This window comes from Carassius gibelio, chromosome A15, assembly GCF_023724105.1.
Source record: "Carassius gibelio isolate Cgi1373 ecotype wild population from Czech Republic chromosome A15, carGib1.2-hapl.c, whole genome shotgun sequence".
NCBI lineage: Eukaryota > Metazoa > Chordata > Actinopteri > Cypriniformes > Cyprinidae > Carassius > Carassius gibelio.
The window spans coordinates 8,957,584-8,975,077 of NC_068385.1; the positions used below are offsets into that span (position 1 = coordinate 8,957,584).

Below are 17,494 nucleotides of genomic sequence, written 5' to 3' on the forward strand. Positions count from 1 at the left end.
CTCTCATTCTTCATATGGTCCATCAAAACAATGTCTTCCAACTGCGTGAAATACAGCAAAGACTTGTAGAAGACAATGTAAATTTGAAGATATCAGCAGTGTCAGCCGTTTCCCGCGGCTCTCCACCAGGGGTGGTTCTAGGGTGAGTGGAGATCCGGGGCTTAACCCAGAAAAATCCATGTATGTGACTTTTTATTTTAATAAATCAGAAAGATTAACCTTATTTAAAATATACAAAAACAATAAAAACAAAAACAAATTTAAAACATTTTATTTAAAGTATTGAGGAAAATACATTTGCTTTTTGCAAACAAAAATTAAAATTGCAAAACAAATGAAACAGCGCGAAAGCAATGATTTTGCAATACATATTTTCCATGATCATATCTATTAATTTATTTGCAACGCTGCTTTTATTTTGCGTGTCAGTCTAGATTGAGCTTGCGATACCATTTTCCCTTTGCGCTTCACTTTTCTGCACGTCTCTCTTTATGGCACTGTTTCTACGTGGGGGCGGAGTCTATGGATGGGGGCGTGTACAACATGCCTCCATGGAAGTGACGTCATCGGTCCGAGACGCAGCTCACTGATCCAGGTCCTGTCATGATGAGCAGAGACTTTCGACTGGATCGTTTATTTTTATTCAGTAGCATTAAAAAATTCATTTTTCGTTTTATTTTCTTTATTAACATGTATGTGTATTAGCAGCGTTTGCTCAAGTTAAAGAAGTTGTTAACATGAACATCTGCTGTTTATTTCTCTCAATGTGCACACTTTTATAGCATTATGTGTATTGGGATCGCAAATCATTTGAGTCAGTTCGGGAGTTCCTAGCGGGATCGCGAATCATTTGAGTCAATTTGGGGATCGCGAATCATTTGAATAAGTTCGGGAGATCGTAGCGGGATCGCGAATCATTTGAGTCAGTTCGGGAGTTCCTAGCGGGATCGCGAATCATTTGAGTCAATTTGGGGATCGCGAATCATTTGAATAAGTTCGGGAGTTCTTAGCGGGATCGCGAATCATTTGAGTCAATTTGGGGATCGCGAATCATTTGAATAAGTTCGGGAGTTCGTAGCGGAATCGCGAATCATTTGAGTCATCTGACTCCAGTTTGGGAGTTGGAGCGGGATCGCGAATCATTTGAGTCAATTTGGGGATCGCGAATCATTTGAATAAGTTCGGGAGTGCGTAGCGGAATCGCGAATCATTTGAGTCATCTGACTCCAGTTTGGGAGTTGGAGCGGGATCGCGAATCATTTGAGTCAGTTTGAGGATCAGAAAGATTTACCTAGTTTAAAATATACAAAAACAATAAAAACAAATTTAAAACATTTTATTTCAAGTTTATCCCTTGTAACCTGACACATATGCTGATGTTGTGTCTCTATCTCACTTTTTTTTTTTTGTCTCTGTCTCTGTTTTATTTTATTTTCCAATCAAGCCTGACCGGCTACACTCTCCTGGTAGAATAGGGATAAGAAGCAAACATGAAGCAGTGCACTGACATACTCTTACTCTACAAAGATATACCGGTCAAAGGACTTTATCTCTGTGTTTAAAGCCAAGTATAATTATAAACGCAGGGCTCTATACACTTATATTTTTGAAGGAGGACTTACAAAGCACTTACAAATTGCATAAATAATCATAAGAAGGTTAATGTATCAAATATACAATTTGGAATAGGCTACAGAAATATGAAATTATGAAAGAAATTAGAATGGTACTTTGCCACTAGGCATGCCACTGCCTTAATGAGTGAGTCGGTCAGTCATTTAATCAATGGATTCGTTAGAAACTGATGATTCATTCAGAAAAAAAGTGTGTGTGTGTGTGTGTGTGTGTGTGTGTGTGTGTGTGTGTCCTACAGACTGTGCTGCGCAACCGTTAACTGAAAATATAACGTTAAATCAGACACAATTTAAAACCGAAAAATAAATATAAAAGTTAGATATACCTGAAGTAAGCTGTTGTATCTTGGCATTCAAGTGTTTTGGCTGGGGGGGTTTACTTACTTTTTTTAAGAAGAAGAAGATTAATTTTGAAATATCCATTTTAATTTTCAAATAAATTGATCTAGTAAAATACTACACGCCAACAAACCGCCTGCCTCCAAAAGATCTCACTTCATTGGCTGGATCGTACAGACGCTCATCGATGGTTGGCCAGTTTACATGTCAGTCATAAGCACTAGAATCAGTGGGCGGTTTTCGTCGGATGTGAATGACAACGCGTACTTACTTGGGTAAATTTACAGACACTGTGGACTTGAGTCGAGAGATATTTATTTATTTATTTATTTAAATTCTAATATAAATTACTTTATTGGGCATGAAAACTCATTGATGGCATGGTGGTAATAAAAACATTCGGGGCTTTACTGAAAACATTCGGGGCTCCAGCCCCCTTAGCCCACCCCTAACACCGCCCCTGCTCTCCACCATCGGGATGCTGAGGCAGAGTGAGACTCTCATTGACTTTGATTTTGCATTTGCACAATGTTTTGTGTAATACACTTTGCATTTAGAGTTGTCTTTGTTCTTTGAGCTTACTTTATATTCATGCTGAAAATACAGAAATGATATACTGTATTACTTGCAGTACTATAATATATTTGCTGTACTGAGTTCTGAATTATTTACTTTTATTTATAGCAAAATTATTTTCTATATGAAATAAAAAAATATATATATCTGTAACTACATGCCCTGGACGCTGTGTTGTTTTTGATGTAGTGTCTAATGAATGCTGATCAGTGTTTATATATTGACTGGCTGTGTTTATGTTTTGAAAGCATTGTTTGATTTTGAGAACAGATCAAATGGTTTTGCGGGAAGTGTTTGATTTCTCCAGAAGTGTGTGTAAGTGTGTGTTTAAAGGAACAGAAGGATGTTGTTAAGTAGTCTCTAATTTACAGATACTATGTGTCTAAATAATGAAGCTGTTATTTGTCCTCTTCGCTGTGATTGTATAGTGTTATAGCCGCTGCTGATTGGCTGGGCGCTCTCTCTCTGTCACGTGACTGCAGGCGCAGTAAACACGGGGAATCATGTGACCGCAGCCGGAGAGGAAGCTTCAATCACGGCGAACATGTCTGAGCGGACGCCGCTGCTGCATTACCGGCTCTCCGCCAGCGTCAACGAGTCCGGAGACCACCGGGAGACTCGGACCGGTAGAGATGAGGACGAGCACCAGAGCCCCGCGGCTGTCCGACGGAAAACCGCCGCTAAACAGCCGCCCAAACTCAACATATTCTTCGGCGTGGTGATCCCAACACTGCTGTCAATGTTCAGTGTGGTGGTGTTCCTGCGGATCGGTGCGTCTATCACTGACACTATCTATCTATCTATCTATCTATCTATCTATCTATCTATCTATCTATCTATCTATCTATCTATCTATCTATCTATCTATCTATCTATCTGTCTGTCTGTCTGTCTGTCTGTCTGTCTGTCTGTCTGTCTGTCTGTCTGTGTGTCACATTATCGAAACAGTACGAGAACGTTATTTATATGTCAACATAATGGGAATGTTCTCAGAACGTTCTGGCAAGGTTACATACGTTCTTCTAGTTATGATAATGGAACATTTGTTCAAAATTATTTGCACGTCTTTAATAACGCACTCCAAAAATGTGTACAAAATTTTTATTTATATGTCAACATAATGGGAATGTTCTGGCAAGGTCATCTCAAAGTTACGAATAAACGTTTCTTCTTGTAACGATGAAAGAACATTTATTAAAAGTTATTTGTACGTCTTCAATAATGTTATCGAAACATTAGTACAAAAATTGTATTAATTTGTCAACATAATGGGAATTTTCTGGCAAGTTTCTCACAATGTTACCAAGAAATGTTCTTCTAGTAACGATATTAGAACATTTGTTAAAAATTGTTTGCAAGTCTTTAATAACGTACTCAAAAAAATTGTACGAAATCGTTATTTATATGTCAACATAATGGGAATGTTTTTGTAATTTTCTGGCAAGGTTCTCTCAAAATTACAAACAATTGTTTTTCTAGCTGCGATAATAGAACATTTGTTAAAAATTATTTGCAAGTCTTTAATAACGTACTCAAAAAAATTGTACGAAAACGTTATTTATATGTCAACATAATGGGAATGTTTTTGGAATTTTCTGGCAAGGTTCTCTCAAAATTACAAACAATTGTTTTTCTAGCTGCGATAATAGAACATTTGTTAAAAATTATTTGCAAGTCTTTAATAACGTACTCCAAAAAAATTGTACGAAAACGTTATTTATATGTCAACATAATGGGAATGTTTTTGGAATTTTCTGGCAAGGTTCTCTCAAAATTACAAACAATTGTTTTTCTAGCTACGATAATAGAACATTTGTTCAAAATAGGGCTGCATGATAAATCGCATGCGATATTTAATGCGCATCTCGTCGATAAAGCCGCTTCTGTAATCAGCGGTAAATCTCCATCGCCTGTTCACTTTCTCATGAAACAGAATTAACTACACTGAGCCGTTGTTTACTGACAAGCTGCGCAAAACATGCGCAAAATATGATTGTGGTTTTGCGCAGCTTGTCATTAAATATCGCATGTGATTTATCGTTCAGCCCTAGTTCAAATTTATTTGTAACACTTCAATAACATACTCCAAAAATTTGTACGAAAACATTATTTATACGTAAACGTAATTGGAATGTTCTCGGAACGTTCAGACAAAGTTCTCTCAAAGTTACGAACATATGTTCTTCTAGTAACATTAATAAAACGTTCATTCAGAGTTATGTTTTTTTTTATAATGTTCTTAAAACGTTATCATAAAAAAACATTTGTTATGCATTGTTCATGGAACGCTTTAGTTAAATATTTGTCTTACATTTTATCTATTGTAACTACTTGTTTTAGAGCATTTAGAGAACACTCAGAAGCAGTGTATGTAAATATGACTGAACATGAGATAAACGCCACACGGATGTGGTTTTGTGCTATTAAAATAAGTGTAAACTGGCTTTGCTGGATGCTAACACATCATGAGCCCAGATTATTTCCTTTTCTGCTTTACTATAGTGTGAACAAATAGAAACTCAGACTTCGTACAGTCTGATCCACACAGACAGTTATTGGTTTCTGTGGTCAAGAATCGTCCACTGAGAGAGGAAGAGCGTCTTTTCTTACATTTGAAGTGATTTTGTTACAGTTTCTCATTGTGTGTTGTTTAGTAGCGAGATACATTGTATCACATAACTAATTAAGCATCGGCACAGCAGCCTGAAACTAAATTTGACAAACAAGTTACTTATAATCCACTTTGGATAAACCTGTCTGCTAAATGAGTGCATGTACATTTTAAATAAGCTTTTATGTTAAATTTAATTTTAGTTTAATTTTTTTTTTTTAATAGCTTTTGCATTTTAGTTTTAGTTTCAGTTTTGTTTAACGGTTACAGCTCTGATGGTTTGTCTGAGACTGATCATTGATGAACAGCTGATTGTGACGTAATGTATGATTTTATTAATGACAGGAGCTTAAGCACAAGTGCTGTGTCTCTGAATATCTCAGGCATGATTTATGAATGTTTAATCAGTGTGTAGAGTACATAGTAACCGCAGTCACAGACAGGCTGTGATCTGTCTGTAATTTGTGAGCATTTGGCGTTGTGTGGTGGTTATTCCAGTTATGCCACTCACATGGCACACACAAACACACACACACACACACACACCCAGATCTCATTCACATCCGCAGGTTTTAACTCTGCTCGGGTTTAATATTTGCTTTTGTTTGTCTTTTAAGCACACTGGCTTAGTGAGAAGCCACTACGGTAAGAAACGATCATGTATTGATTTGCTGTATTTATCTTATGTGACAGGTGTTCGGCCTGCATGTGGAAACACACACACACACACACACACACACACTGCATGTTAGCAAAGTCACAGTCACATGAAAGTGTGTGTGTTTTTAATACATGTTCCTACTCGTATTGGAAAGAAGAGTTTATATTTTTTATATTTACATTTTTCAATATTTGATTTGCTCAAAATGCTGACTTATTTTTCTCACACATTAAATATTTCAGTATGAATTAAAAATATATGAAAAATCAGTTTTAACAAGTCGATAACACTTTACTAAAAGCCTCAAAATATAATGCATTATAAATGTATTCGTAATGCGTGTAATGCATTAAATATTATTATTATTTATCTTTTCATTAAATAATTGCAGTATGCTTTACAATATTTGAACATATTTTAATACATTATACTTTCTAAAGGTGTAACAATGAGTAGATAATTATTATAATGTACTATAATTGTGGTTATGCAATTCTCATTCCTCATGAGATCATACAATGCATCATAATGTGCATTAAAAGGCATGATTAATGCATTAAAACAAATTTTATAGTGCATTTTAAATGAAGGCTTTAAGTAAAGTGTTACTGAAGTCTGCAAACTGTGTGTGTGCATGAGTACATGCATGCAAATGTGTGCAGATTTGCTGATGTGTGTGATGTTAATGTTTTCAGATGTTTTAAATGTCAGCTAGGGTTTTTTTACTTATAGTAATTTTTTTGACTGAAGTCCATTAAGCGCTGCACTAATCTAGAACATCTGATCTGTGAATGAACTACACGAGAGCAAGACTAAGCATGCATCAGTTTATGTTTAAAGTGCTGACAGGACACTTTTACTGCCGTTTTAAAGCTGAAGTGTGTCGAAATGCAACCTGTTTGCAGATCAAATTGACCAAAGATTTACAACATAATGGTAATAGAAGACATTTTGTATGCACTATCCAGTGTCAAACTTTGTCTGCATGTTTGTGACTTTATTAAATAAGGGGAAAAAAAGACACCATTTGAAGAACAGCAAAACTAGGTTACAGCAATACTTCACTAAAAAAATGAAAAATGTTCTGAAAATGTGTTCACTCTCAGTTCATCTGAGATCAGGGTGTGTGTGTGTCTTCATCAGGTTTGTAGAAATGTAGCACTGCATCAGTGTCTCATCAGTGGATGCCCTGCAGTGAATGGGTGCCGTCAGAATGAGAGTCTGATAAAAACATCCCAATAATCCACAGCACTCCAGTCCATCAGTGAACATCTGGAGAAGACAAAACCTGAAACACATCCAGCATTAAGATGATTTTAACTCAAACACATAGAGTCTATAATCCAGAATAACACTTCCTCCAGTGAAAAAGTGCATCTGCTGTTGTTTAGATCTGTTTAAACGCTGCGTGATCTGTGCAGATTTCTCTCCTGATTCAGACCAGAACACTTTTTCACTGGAGGAAGTGTTATTATGGATTATAGACTCTTATGTGTTTGAGTTAAAATCATCTTAATGCTGGATGTGTTTCAGGTTTTGTCTTCTCCAGATGTTCACTGATGGACTGGAGTGCTGTGGATTATTGTGATGTTTTTATCAGACTCTCATTCTGACGGCACCCATTCACTTCAGAGCAAGTGATGCAATGCTACATTTCTGCAAACCTGATGAGGAAAAAAGCTAATCTACATCTCGGATGGCCTGAGGGTGAACACATTTTCAGCACATTGAAGTGAACTGTTGCTTTAACCAGTATTTCTGAAACTCAAAAATGTTGCGGGTCAAAATTGACCCAGAGTGTAATATAAGGGTTAAGACACCGTATAACCGGTGTTGTTTTGTGTTGCAGGTTTTGTTGTGGGTCAGTGTGGTCTTTATCAGACTATAGCAATGCTGCTGGTGTCGTATTTCATCATCAGTATGACGGTTTTGTCGGTGTGCGCGATCTCCACTAACGGAGCGCTGGACGCCGGAGGAGCGTATTGTATCCTTGCATCATTAAACACAAACATAAACACATGCATGACTGTACCTGTCGTTAATTTCCTTAGCTGTGGGGTTGTGTTCGTGTGTGCTTTTGTTTGCATCTACAGACATGATCAGTCGTGCTCTCGGCCCAGAGTTCGGTGGCAGCATTGGCATCATGTTCTTTCTGGCGAACGTGTGCGGCTGTGCCTTCTTAGTGCTGGGACTGGTGGAGGCCGTGCTCACAAACTTCGGGATTCCTGAAGGTAGCATCTGCACTTGTGTTTATGTTAATTGTATAGGTATGCATGATCCTATTGACTCATGGAAGGGTTATTGACAAAATATGAGTTCATTTAGTGTGAGTAAAACCACATGAGTCTACTCTGCATAAGTGGTTTTGGTTTATCTTTGGATGGCAAGGCATTATCTTGCATGACACCAGTAATGCCAAGGTCATGGGTTCAATATTAAATATAAATATAATGGAGTTTGGTGTACAATAACATCAAACCAAAATAAAGGCTGCTGCACTGCTCTAGATGTTTAATGTTTTTTTTACAGAACACTGTTGAGGTATGTCATTTCTTTTTAAAAAGCATAAAACATTTTCCCTTGTGTGAAAAAATTGAGCTTAAATTTGAACCAAAAACAGTTTTATTTTTGTATTATTCATATACTGTTATAATAGTTGTTATTATAATTTTAGTTAAAATTTTAGTGTTTTTATATGCTTTTGCCTTTTTTTTTTTACATTTTTAATTTATTTTTATATTTTATATGGTTTTAGTTATTTATATTTCAACTGTAGTTTTAGCTTCACCGTAAAAATATTTCAGATGTCAAGGCAACATTTGTCAATTTTTATTTATAGTTTTCATTTAATATTCATATTTTGAATATTATATTATGCACATTGTTTTTTTTTCTAGCATTAATGGCTATTAATTACAATTAAATAAATTAATAAAAATATGTATTTATTTGTTTATATTTTTATATATTTATTTTTATATTTATATATATTTATTTAATATTTTTGTTTTAATGTCCAGCATCAAAGGCTATTAACTGCAATTAAATGAAACAAATAAACTTTTATTTCTGTATCTATTTAAATTATTTTCCAGCATCAATGGTTATTTATTGCAATTAAATAAAATAATAAAATATTTATTTATTTATTTATTTACTAGCAAAAATGGCTATTAATTGCTGTGAAATGAATAAAAAAAATTGTTTTTTTTTGTTAATTTATTTTAAAAAAAAAAGAATAAATTTATGTTTTAGGTTTTAATGAGTGTTTCAATGTTGACTTGTGTTGTTATTTCTCTCAGATGGCTCGTCGCTGTCTGCATCTCGGTACATGGTTCTGCCGACCGGTTACTGGTGGTCTTTCCTGTACGGCACGGTGGTTCTGCTGCTGTGTGTGTTCGTGTGTCTGATCGGGGCTCATATCTATGCTAAAGCCACCTTCCTCATCTTCATCATTGTCATGGTGTCTTTAGGGAGCATCTTTATCAGTTTCTTCATCGTGCCGTTTAAAACCGTCCAGCTGCCTGGTCACAGGAACGCTTCCCTCGGGCCGACGAGCGCAAACTTCACCGGCTTTAAGTTAGAATCTCTGATGGGAAACGTGCAAGGTGAGAGGTTTTACGATGAGTTTTCACATATTACCAGCTTTCAGTGTTTTATATCATGTCTGATTAGAAAACAGAGAAATGGGACTCACAAATTTCTGTAAAAGACCAAAGGTAGCTTCCTGATTGAAGAGACTTGAAGATGTATTAACTTGATATGAATTAACCAGCTTCATCAATAACCCAGCCGATCATTACACATGTACAATAACAGCAGCTAGTTCTTTCAAACCTAAGCACGTTTTTAGGAACATTACATTAGATCAGCTGTTCTCATATTAGTGTCATTGTTAAAGTAGTGAAACTAAAATCGAACACCACTTTTGAAGTGGAAAATATGTTTTTTTTTTATATGTTTAGTTATATTTGTTATATCAAGATTGTGAGTTGGAGAAAAGCTGATAAATAAATCATAAAAATGTGAAATTAAACTGAGTAAATTTAAAATAAAAATGCACTTTTATAAAAATAAAAAAAAGCTTGGAAAATGAAATCAAATGCTAACTAGAAAAGATAATCATTTATACACATGTAGGTGTGGTAACATGTTACATGTGCTTCCTATAGTAATAACAGTAAATCATGCATAATTACAAGTAGTTAAAACCTAACCTTAACCTAAACCACAAATTCATCTTTATTTTTTATAGTACTTAATAAAATACTGATTGTGTCAAAGCAGCTTTACAGTCACTTTATTAGTTGTCTAATAAACCAGGCATCTACTACAAATTGCTATTTTTTAAGTGGCTTTGGATAAAAGAGTCTGCTAAATGCATACATGTAAGTGTAATAATCATGATTTTTAGCACAAATGCTGGGTTGCAGAAGATACAGAAAGTTAATCTAGTGTGTGTGTGTGTGTGTGTGTGTGTGTTTAGCTGACTACACAGTGGACTACTCCACTGGAGTCATGATGTCTTTCGCCACTGTTTTTGCGGTGATGTTTAACGGCTGCACTGGAATCATGGCTGGATCCAACATGTCCGGTGGGTCTTGAGTTTTACTGGACTGTTTACTGCTGTTTAGCATTTTCTCCTTTTTGTTAGACTGAATTATTGTGTAAAAATGAAATTTCTGAATGACTTCTCAACCAAAATCCAGTTGGATTTTTCCATTGGCTTCTGGATTATTTCAGAAACTAAACCCAAAGGTTTATAATACGTACACATTTTGTTCATCACGATAATCTTCACAAATTAACATGACTTCTATTCATTTTGAAGCTTAAATAAAATCGGCAGAAGTAAAAATCTAAACATAGCCTATAAATGAACCACCAAATTAAAAAACACTGAGCTTTCCAAAACTCTTTGAGTCTTTATTTTAAAACATATTTTCACAGAAAGTAATTATAAACTGTCTGTTGTTTCAAACTAGTGGAAAGAAAACTCCAAAATACACTTTTAAGTGTTGTTTTTCTTGCTCTTTATCTATTTACATCTATAGAATTTAGTTACAATACTTATCTTTAAAGAGTTTTTTCTCCACTTCAGCAGCACTTACAAACACCAAAACTTAGACTTTTATTCCTCTCTATATTCTGATGGATTTTATAGAAGGGTTTTTTCATATATCATTCGCCTGGTTAAAATTTTTGACCTTTATCTATTTGCTTCTATCGATTTCAATTACAGTATACATCTTTTAAGGCCGTTTTCACAAAATGAGTTTTTTCTCCACTTCAGCAGCACTTACAAACACCAATACTTAGAGTTTAATTCCTCTCTATATTCTGAAGAATTTTATAGAAGGGTTTTTTCATATATCATTCGCCTGGTTAAAATTTTTGACCTTTATCTATTTGCTTCTATCAATTTCAATTGCAGTATATATCTTTTAAGGCCGTTTTCACAAAATGAGTTTTTTCTCCACTGCAGCAGCACTTACAAACACCAAAACTTAGAGTTTTATTCCTCTCTTTATTCTGAAGAATTTTATAGAAGGGTTTGTTCATATATCCTTCACACTCATTTATACATCATGTTATTCCTAAAAACATGGCAAAAAAACGTTTTTTTTTTTCTGTCTTTTGACGGTATTTTATTGATTTAGGAAGGGATAAAATGAGAAATCCAAAATCCCCACAGTAAAAACCTTTCACTTTAATATGTCAACAAAATAAATGTGAAACCAGGCTTTACCCAATGTTCATTAATTCTCTGGAAATTTTATTAGATAATGTCTCTCATTTGCATGGTTAAACATAATGTTTCAGCAAATGTGTAATATGAAACTTGTTTGCAGTTCCATCAACTGGGGAAGTATGGTGAAGTGTATTAGTTAAGTTTTTGAACCTTTTCATCTGTAGTGTTGTGTTCCAAGGTAAAATAAAATGTGTTTGTATGTTTAAGGTGATCTGAAGAACCCGAGCTACTCCATTCCTCGTGGAACCATCACAGCCGTCGTTTTCACCTTCGTAATCTATATCCTGCTGAGTATACTGATATCCTGCACCTGTGACCGGTAATTTCTATACACACACACACACACACACACACACACACATACTTGTTTCCATTGTTTGTAGGGACATGTCATAGACGTAATGGTTTCTATACTGTACATACTGTATTTTCTATCCACTTACCCTAAACCACACATACAACTTAGATTTTCAAAACACTTGGTCAAAATTTACTGGTATTACTATACTTGTGGGGACATTTGGTCTCATAATATAAGGAATACCAGGTACACACTCACACACATAAACACACTCTCACAGAATGAAGCCGACAGATTAAATAATGAAAGTGAAAGTTAAACTTTTGAAACCTCAGAAAGTTTTTGGCACCAAGCTACTGTGGATTGCAAAGACCTGAGCGGATCTGAAAGCTGGCTCATGTGTGTGTGAGTGTATGTGTGTGTGTGTGTGTGTTTAAGCAGAAGTGTGATTGAGGTCACATGACATTCCTGGCATTTCCAACAGAAATAGTTCAAACTGCATTCATTTAAGTTCTATTGAATACAATTCATTTTTTAGGATGTTCGTTTGTAGGTTGCAAAGAATGTAAGTTTTGTTCTGTTTATGCCATAATTGGGGATGTTTTAAATGAAATGGTAATATAAATGTTTTGTTCTAATTGCAATGGCCAGAATTCTGGAAATGCCACGTATGTAGTAAATGCTAGTGTGTGGTTTTTAGTGGCCTCATGTGACGCATGGATTATGTGTTCCTCACATGATGTGCATGAGGAAAGAGAACACTGTGTGTGTGTGTGTGTGTGTGTGTGTGTGTGTGTGTGTGTGTGTGTGTGTGTGTGTGTGTGTGTGTGTGTGTGAGAGAGAGAGAAATAGAGAGAGAGACATTGAAGGTATATGAAAATAAAGGTTCTTTTGTTGAATGACAGAGAAATATGTGAAATCGTCTGAAGTCCAGCTCTATCTCTTTTAAATGATTAACTTCTGCATTTAAATCAGTGTTATTTTAAGCATCGTCATACTAATGTAGGTTTATATTTATGTTAGTGCTGTCAATCGATTAAAAAAAATGAACTAATTAATCGCACAATTTTTTAGAATTAATCGCGATTAATCGCAATTAAAAGACTGAAACTTTTTGGATATGTAAATATGTAAAATGTAAATAATTAATGTAAACTCAAGACAAAGAAACTATTTAAATTCAAAATATGATTGTTTATTGGAATTTTTGTTTAACTTGTAACACAGATTTTCTCATGTAAACAACATACCTGCAATAAACCATCAATATCCTCCAAATTAACTGTTGGCTTGAAAGCCATATTTATTACAGAAATAAAAACACAGGCATGTAAGTACCATTTGAATTTCAAAACAATCAATGCCAATAAAAAACAAAAATGATTTCCATGTTGAAGTCTAAGTGGACTGCATAAAAATTCCAAAGTATAGTCATTGCCAGTGCTTTAAGTGGGCCGGTATGCACTAGTACTTAGTACAGCCACTTCCAAATATAGCTCTTGAGCATACCGCCACCTCTCCGTGCGCCAAGAACGTGCTTGTAGCGTACCGGTACGCTCATTTGGACATCTGTTTTAATAGAGGTTTTAATCTTTTACCTGCACTGCCGATTTTCAGAGCGCCCTTCACAATGCAAGCTTCCTAATTCATCCCACCCAGAGCAGAAACTACATTACCCATTCACCCTTAAGTTATACAAGTGAATAGCGCATGTGTCGCTTTTCCCACTGTTAAGTGTCAACAACTCATCGTGGCCGGAGAAGGTGTGTGAAACTCGTTGTGAGTTATACTAAAGCAAAATCTTGAGTATTTATTGTCTGATAAACATTAAAAACTGTCTGCGGAGGTTGAGTCGTCCTGCAGCCCCCGCTGGCTGTTCATTGGATGCAGCATCTTTTTTCTAAGTTCTAAACAAATACCGTAGACGGCAAGGCACAAATTTAGATATTCATTTATCTAATTAATCTGTAGCCTATGCACAAAGACAATATGATATTTTTGTTCCCTTTTTGTTTTAAAGCTTGATGAAGAGAGAGAGCGCAAGTTGCTGCAGCTGAGGAGGACAGTGATGCACGCGTACAGGAGTGATTGACAGTTCGCGGCACTGTGTACAAAAAATACTCCGCTACACAATTATTTCGTTATTTTCGTTTAATCTTATTAACGTTAGCGTTACAGAAAGGTCTGATTTACGCACTGTTACAGTCATTGTTTTTTTTTTTTAAACAATGACATTTGAGTTCATGATTTTAATGTTGCTGTTTCTTGTGGCAGACTGAATGAAGAGTAATGTTTCTTGTGGCAGACTGAAGAGTTTTATACTGAAACTTTCCGTCTAAAAGTCCTTCCTTGGTCTTATCCATATTTCTTTGCACGTTGAACACACATAGGCCACAACCAGAAATAAAAAAAACTGCAACCGCGTTAATTGCGTTATTTTTTTTTAACGCGTTAAATATTTCAAATTAATCGAATGCGTTAACGCGCTAATTTTGACAGCACTAATTTATGTCTATAAGTCTATAATATGTCTTTTTTTTCATTTTTACTTCAGTTTTGTTATTTTAGTACATAAAATTAAACTAAATAGGTAAAAATTGATAGCCTGAATTTAATTAAATTTAATCCAATTTTGCTTTGGCGACTAGCTAAAATATAATTATATAAAACTATAAGTATATCATTTTTTTAAATATATTTTTTATCTAACATTCTTTTTAAGTAACAAAAAACTTTTGTTTTATGTCCTTGATTTAAATGCATTTTTCACTTTTAAAACGCTATTATAGTTTATATATATATATATATATATATATATATATGTATATGTTTTTTTTTTATTAGTTTTATTTATTTCAGTTTGTTAACATTTTAGTAATTGTGTGTTTTTGTCACTTAAATTTGTTTTTTTAAGTGTATTTATGTGTTATACATTATATTTTATATTTCTATATTTTTATTTTTTAAGTTTTTATTTTAGTACATCAATTTAAACTAACTGGAAATGAGAATTGTTGTCATTGCAACTATCTAAAATATGTTTAGTTTTTTTATGTATTTTATTTTATTTGATGTTTATTTTATTTCAAACGATGTTTGTGTTAACAGTAATAACCCTGATTTAAGTGCAGCTTTCGCTCCTAAATCTTACTGCATGTGTGTGGTCTTTGGGACTTTTAACTGTCTGCTTTAAACACCATGAAATTTGAAAACGAGCCTGTTTGGTTTCTAAATCATCACATACAAGCCTAAAACATGAATGTTTTAGGTTTGTAAAACCCCCACTCACAGAAAACAGATTTAGTATTTAGTAATTATGTAATTAGTTACTTTTTTAGGGAGTTACGCAATTTTGTCATGCATTACTTTTAAAAGTAACTTTCCCCAACACTGGTAATGATTGATTTTGAAAATCATTATTTACACCAGCATTAACGATTAAACTCTCTAACGCCCATCACCATGACCACAGAGGAGGCAGGTGGTCCTACATTAAAGATGAATTCACCTAATCAAGTGAAAACAAGACCATTTGTGTCATTGGAGGGGGAAGCAATGCTTTAGTGACCAGCAGATGGCAGTAAAACATTAAAACGCTCGCAGATAAACACGCACATAAGATGCTTATGAGGAAAATAAGAGGAATCACCAGAGAAATATTGAGAAATATTCAACCGTTTTAAAGGTCACCTTTAGAGAAATCAAATTGTTCTTGATCTTTTGAAATAAGTGTTCATTGCATGATAGAAAACATAGGCCTACTGTAAGATGCAAAACGTCTTATGCAGAGGAAATAGAGATGCTTTTTTACATTTTAAATAGCAAAAATGACTTGTTCTGAACTTTTGCAGCTTTCTGATGATAGGTAGATGGACATAAACACATTTAAATGACTGTATGGAAGCTTATGTAAATGAATATAAAGGTAATTGCGACCCTTAACGTCACAATTCAGACTTTTTTTTTTTAATTAAAATTCTGAAATTTTTATCTTAATGTTTTTTTTTTTTTTTTCTCCTGGATGTGCAAGAATAAAATTTCGAAATACAAACTTGCAGCTCTCAGAAGAATATTATGAATTTTGAAATAAAAAAATAACTTTTTTTTTAATTCCATGGTTTTCTCACAATTAAAAAAGAACATCTGAATTGAGGAGAAAAATGTCAGAATTGTGAGGAAAGAACTGCTGCTATCAAATTTTTAAAGTTTTATTTATTTTATTCGGTGGTGCAAACAATTCACAGTGTTTTCGCCTTGCACTGTCGAGAAAAACGTCTGAAATGTGAGATAAACGTGCAATTTCTTCTTTCTTTTTTCTTTTTCCAGATTTTTAATTACAATTTTGCATGTCTGTGTGTGTGTGTGTCTGTGTGTCTGTGTGTGTGTGTGTGTGTGTGTGTCTGTGTGTGTGTGTGTCTGTCTGTGTGTGTGTGTGTGTGTGTGTGTGTGTGTGTCTGTCTGTCTGTCTGTGTCTGTGTGTGTGTGTGTGTGTGTGTGTGTGTGTGTGTCTGTGTGTGTGTCTGAGTGTGTGTGTGTGTGTGTGTCTGTCTGTCTGTCTGTCTGTGTGTGTGTGTGTGTTTGTGTGTGTCTGTGTCTGTGTGTGTGTCTGTGTGTCTGTGTGTGTGTCTGTCTGTCTGTGTGTGTGTGTGTGTGTTTCTCCCAGGACTGTCAGTCAGTTATAGTGTGTTAATTTATTCATTCAGTGTTTAATTGTATCAGTTTGAATCTGTCATTCATCTTTTGTGGCAGCGCTGTGAGAGAGAAACCCCTGAACATCTGTCTGTCAGTGTTTCTGAATCTCACTGCTGCAGATGATGAACTTTGACCTCTGGTTCTCTCTGGTTCTCAGTGTTTTCCAGTCTCTCTCACTGTGGATCGCATCTCTCTGAGAGCCGAGCACACATTTAGAGGCAGATGCACACACTGTGCCATTATGAAGTTATGGTCTGTCAGATGAGCATTTATTTGATGGATAAATGCATCAGTAATCAATACGTTGTAGTTCCGAAAGATCAAGAAAAGTCCCCTTTAAAGTGTTTGGTGTTTCTCTGTAACCTGCTGATTGTTAGAGACGGTCACAGAGGGCTGTGAATGGGGCTTGTTAGCTATCGATAGTTTTTTTTATTGATCCCTCACTTTATTCAGAGCGCCGGATGACCTGCTGTTATTGATGGACGGTTATCTGACCGTAGCATTGAGCTTGTGATCACACATGGTGTGCGTTGCCTGTGAAATTGCTCTGTTAAAGTGCTGTGGAAGTGTTACAGGACTAACGGATCATTCCTATTGGCTGTGGATGGATCACATGACTGCTCAGCTCATTTGCATAAATGTAGGCGTTTCTCATCTTCTCATCACATTGCTTCTGTCACTGTAAATCAAAATTATCATCGTTTGAAAGCGTTTGTGGATAATGACTGAACATTCGTTAACAGTTAATCAGTGACTTCGCATCGCATTCGCAAGCTATTTGCACGTTGTAGTTTATTGCAATGCAGTCTAAAATATCAGTTTAATTAATTAATCAAGGTATTTTTGCTATATTATTAGTTTTTGTTCATATTTTGAATTCGTTTTTTATATATATTTTAAGCTTTATATTGAATTTTAGTTTAATTAG

The 17,494-nt window shown here is 34.9% G+C and overlaps 1 protein-coding gene across 1 annotated transcript in view; it reads left to right on the plus strand.

Annotated features, from left to right (window-relative positions):
* Positions 1-3,039: 3,039 nt before the first annotated feature.
* Positions 3,040-17,494, plus strand: part of LOC128029098 (solute carrier family 12 member 9) — a 35,156-nt gene continuing 20,701 nt past the window's right edge. Inside the window, exons 1-6 of the mRNA XM_052616625.1 lie at positions 3,040-3,319; positions 7,671-7,805; positions 7,915-8,052; positions 9,124-9,429; positions 10,308-10,415; positions 11,781-11,892. Coding sequence (XP_052472585.1) covers positions 3,094-3,319; positions 7,671-7,805; positions 7,915-8,052; positions 9,124-9,429; positions 10,308-10,415; positions 11,781-11,892 — 1,025 coding nt within the window. The 5' untranslated portion in view covers positions 3,040-3,093. The remainder of the gene's footprint in view (positions 3,320-7,670; positions 7,806-7,914; positions 8,053-9,123; positions 9,430-10,307; positions 10,416-11,780; positions 11,893-17,494) is intronic.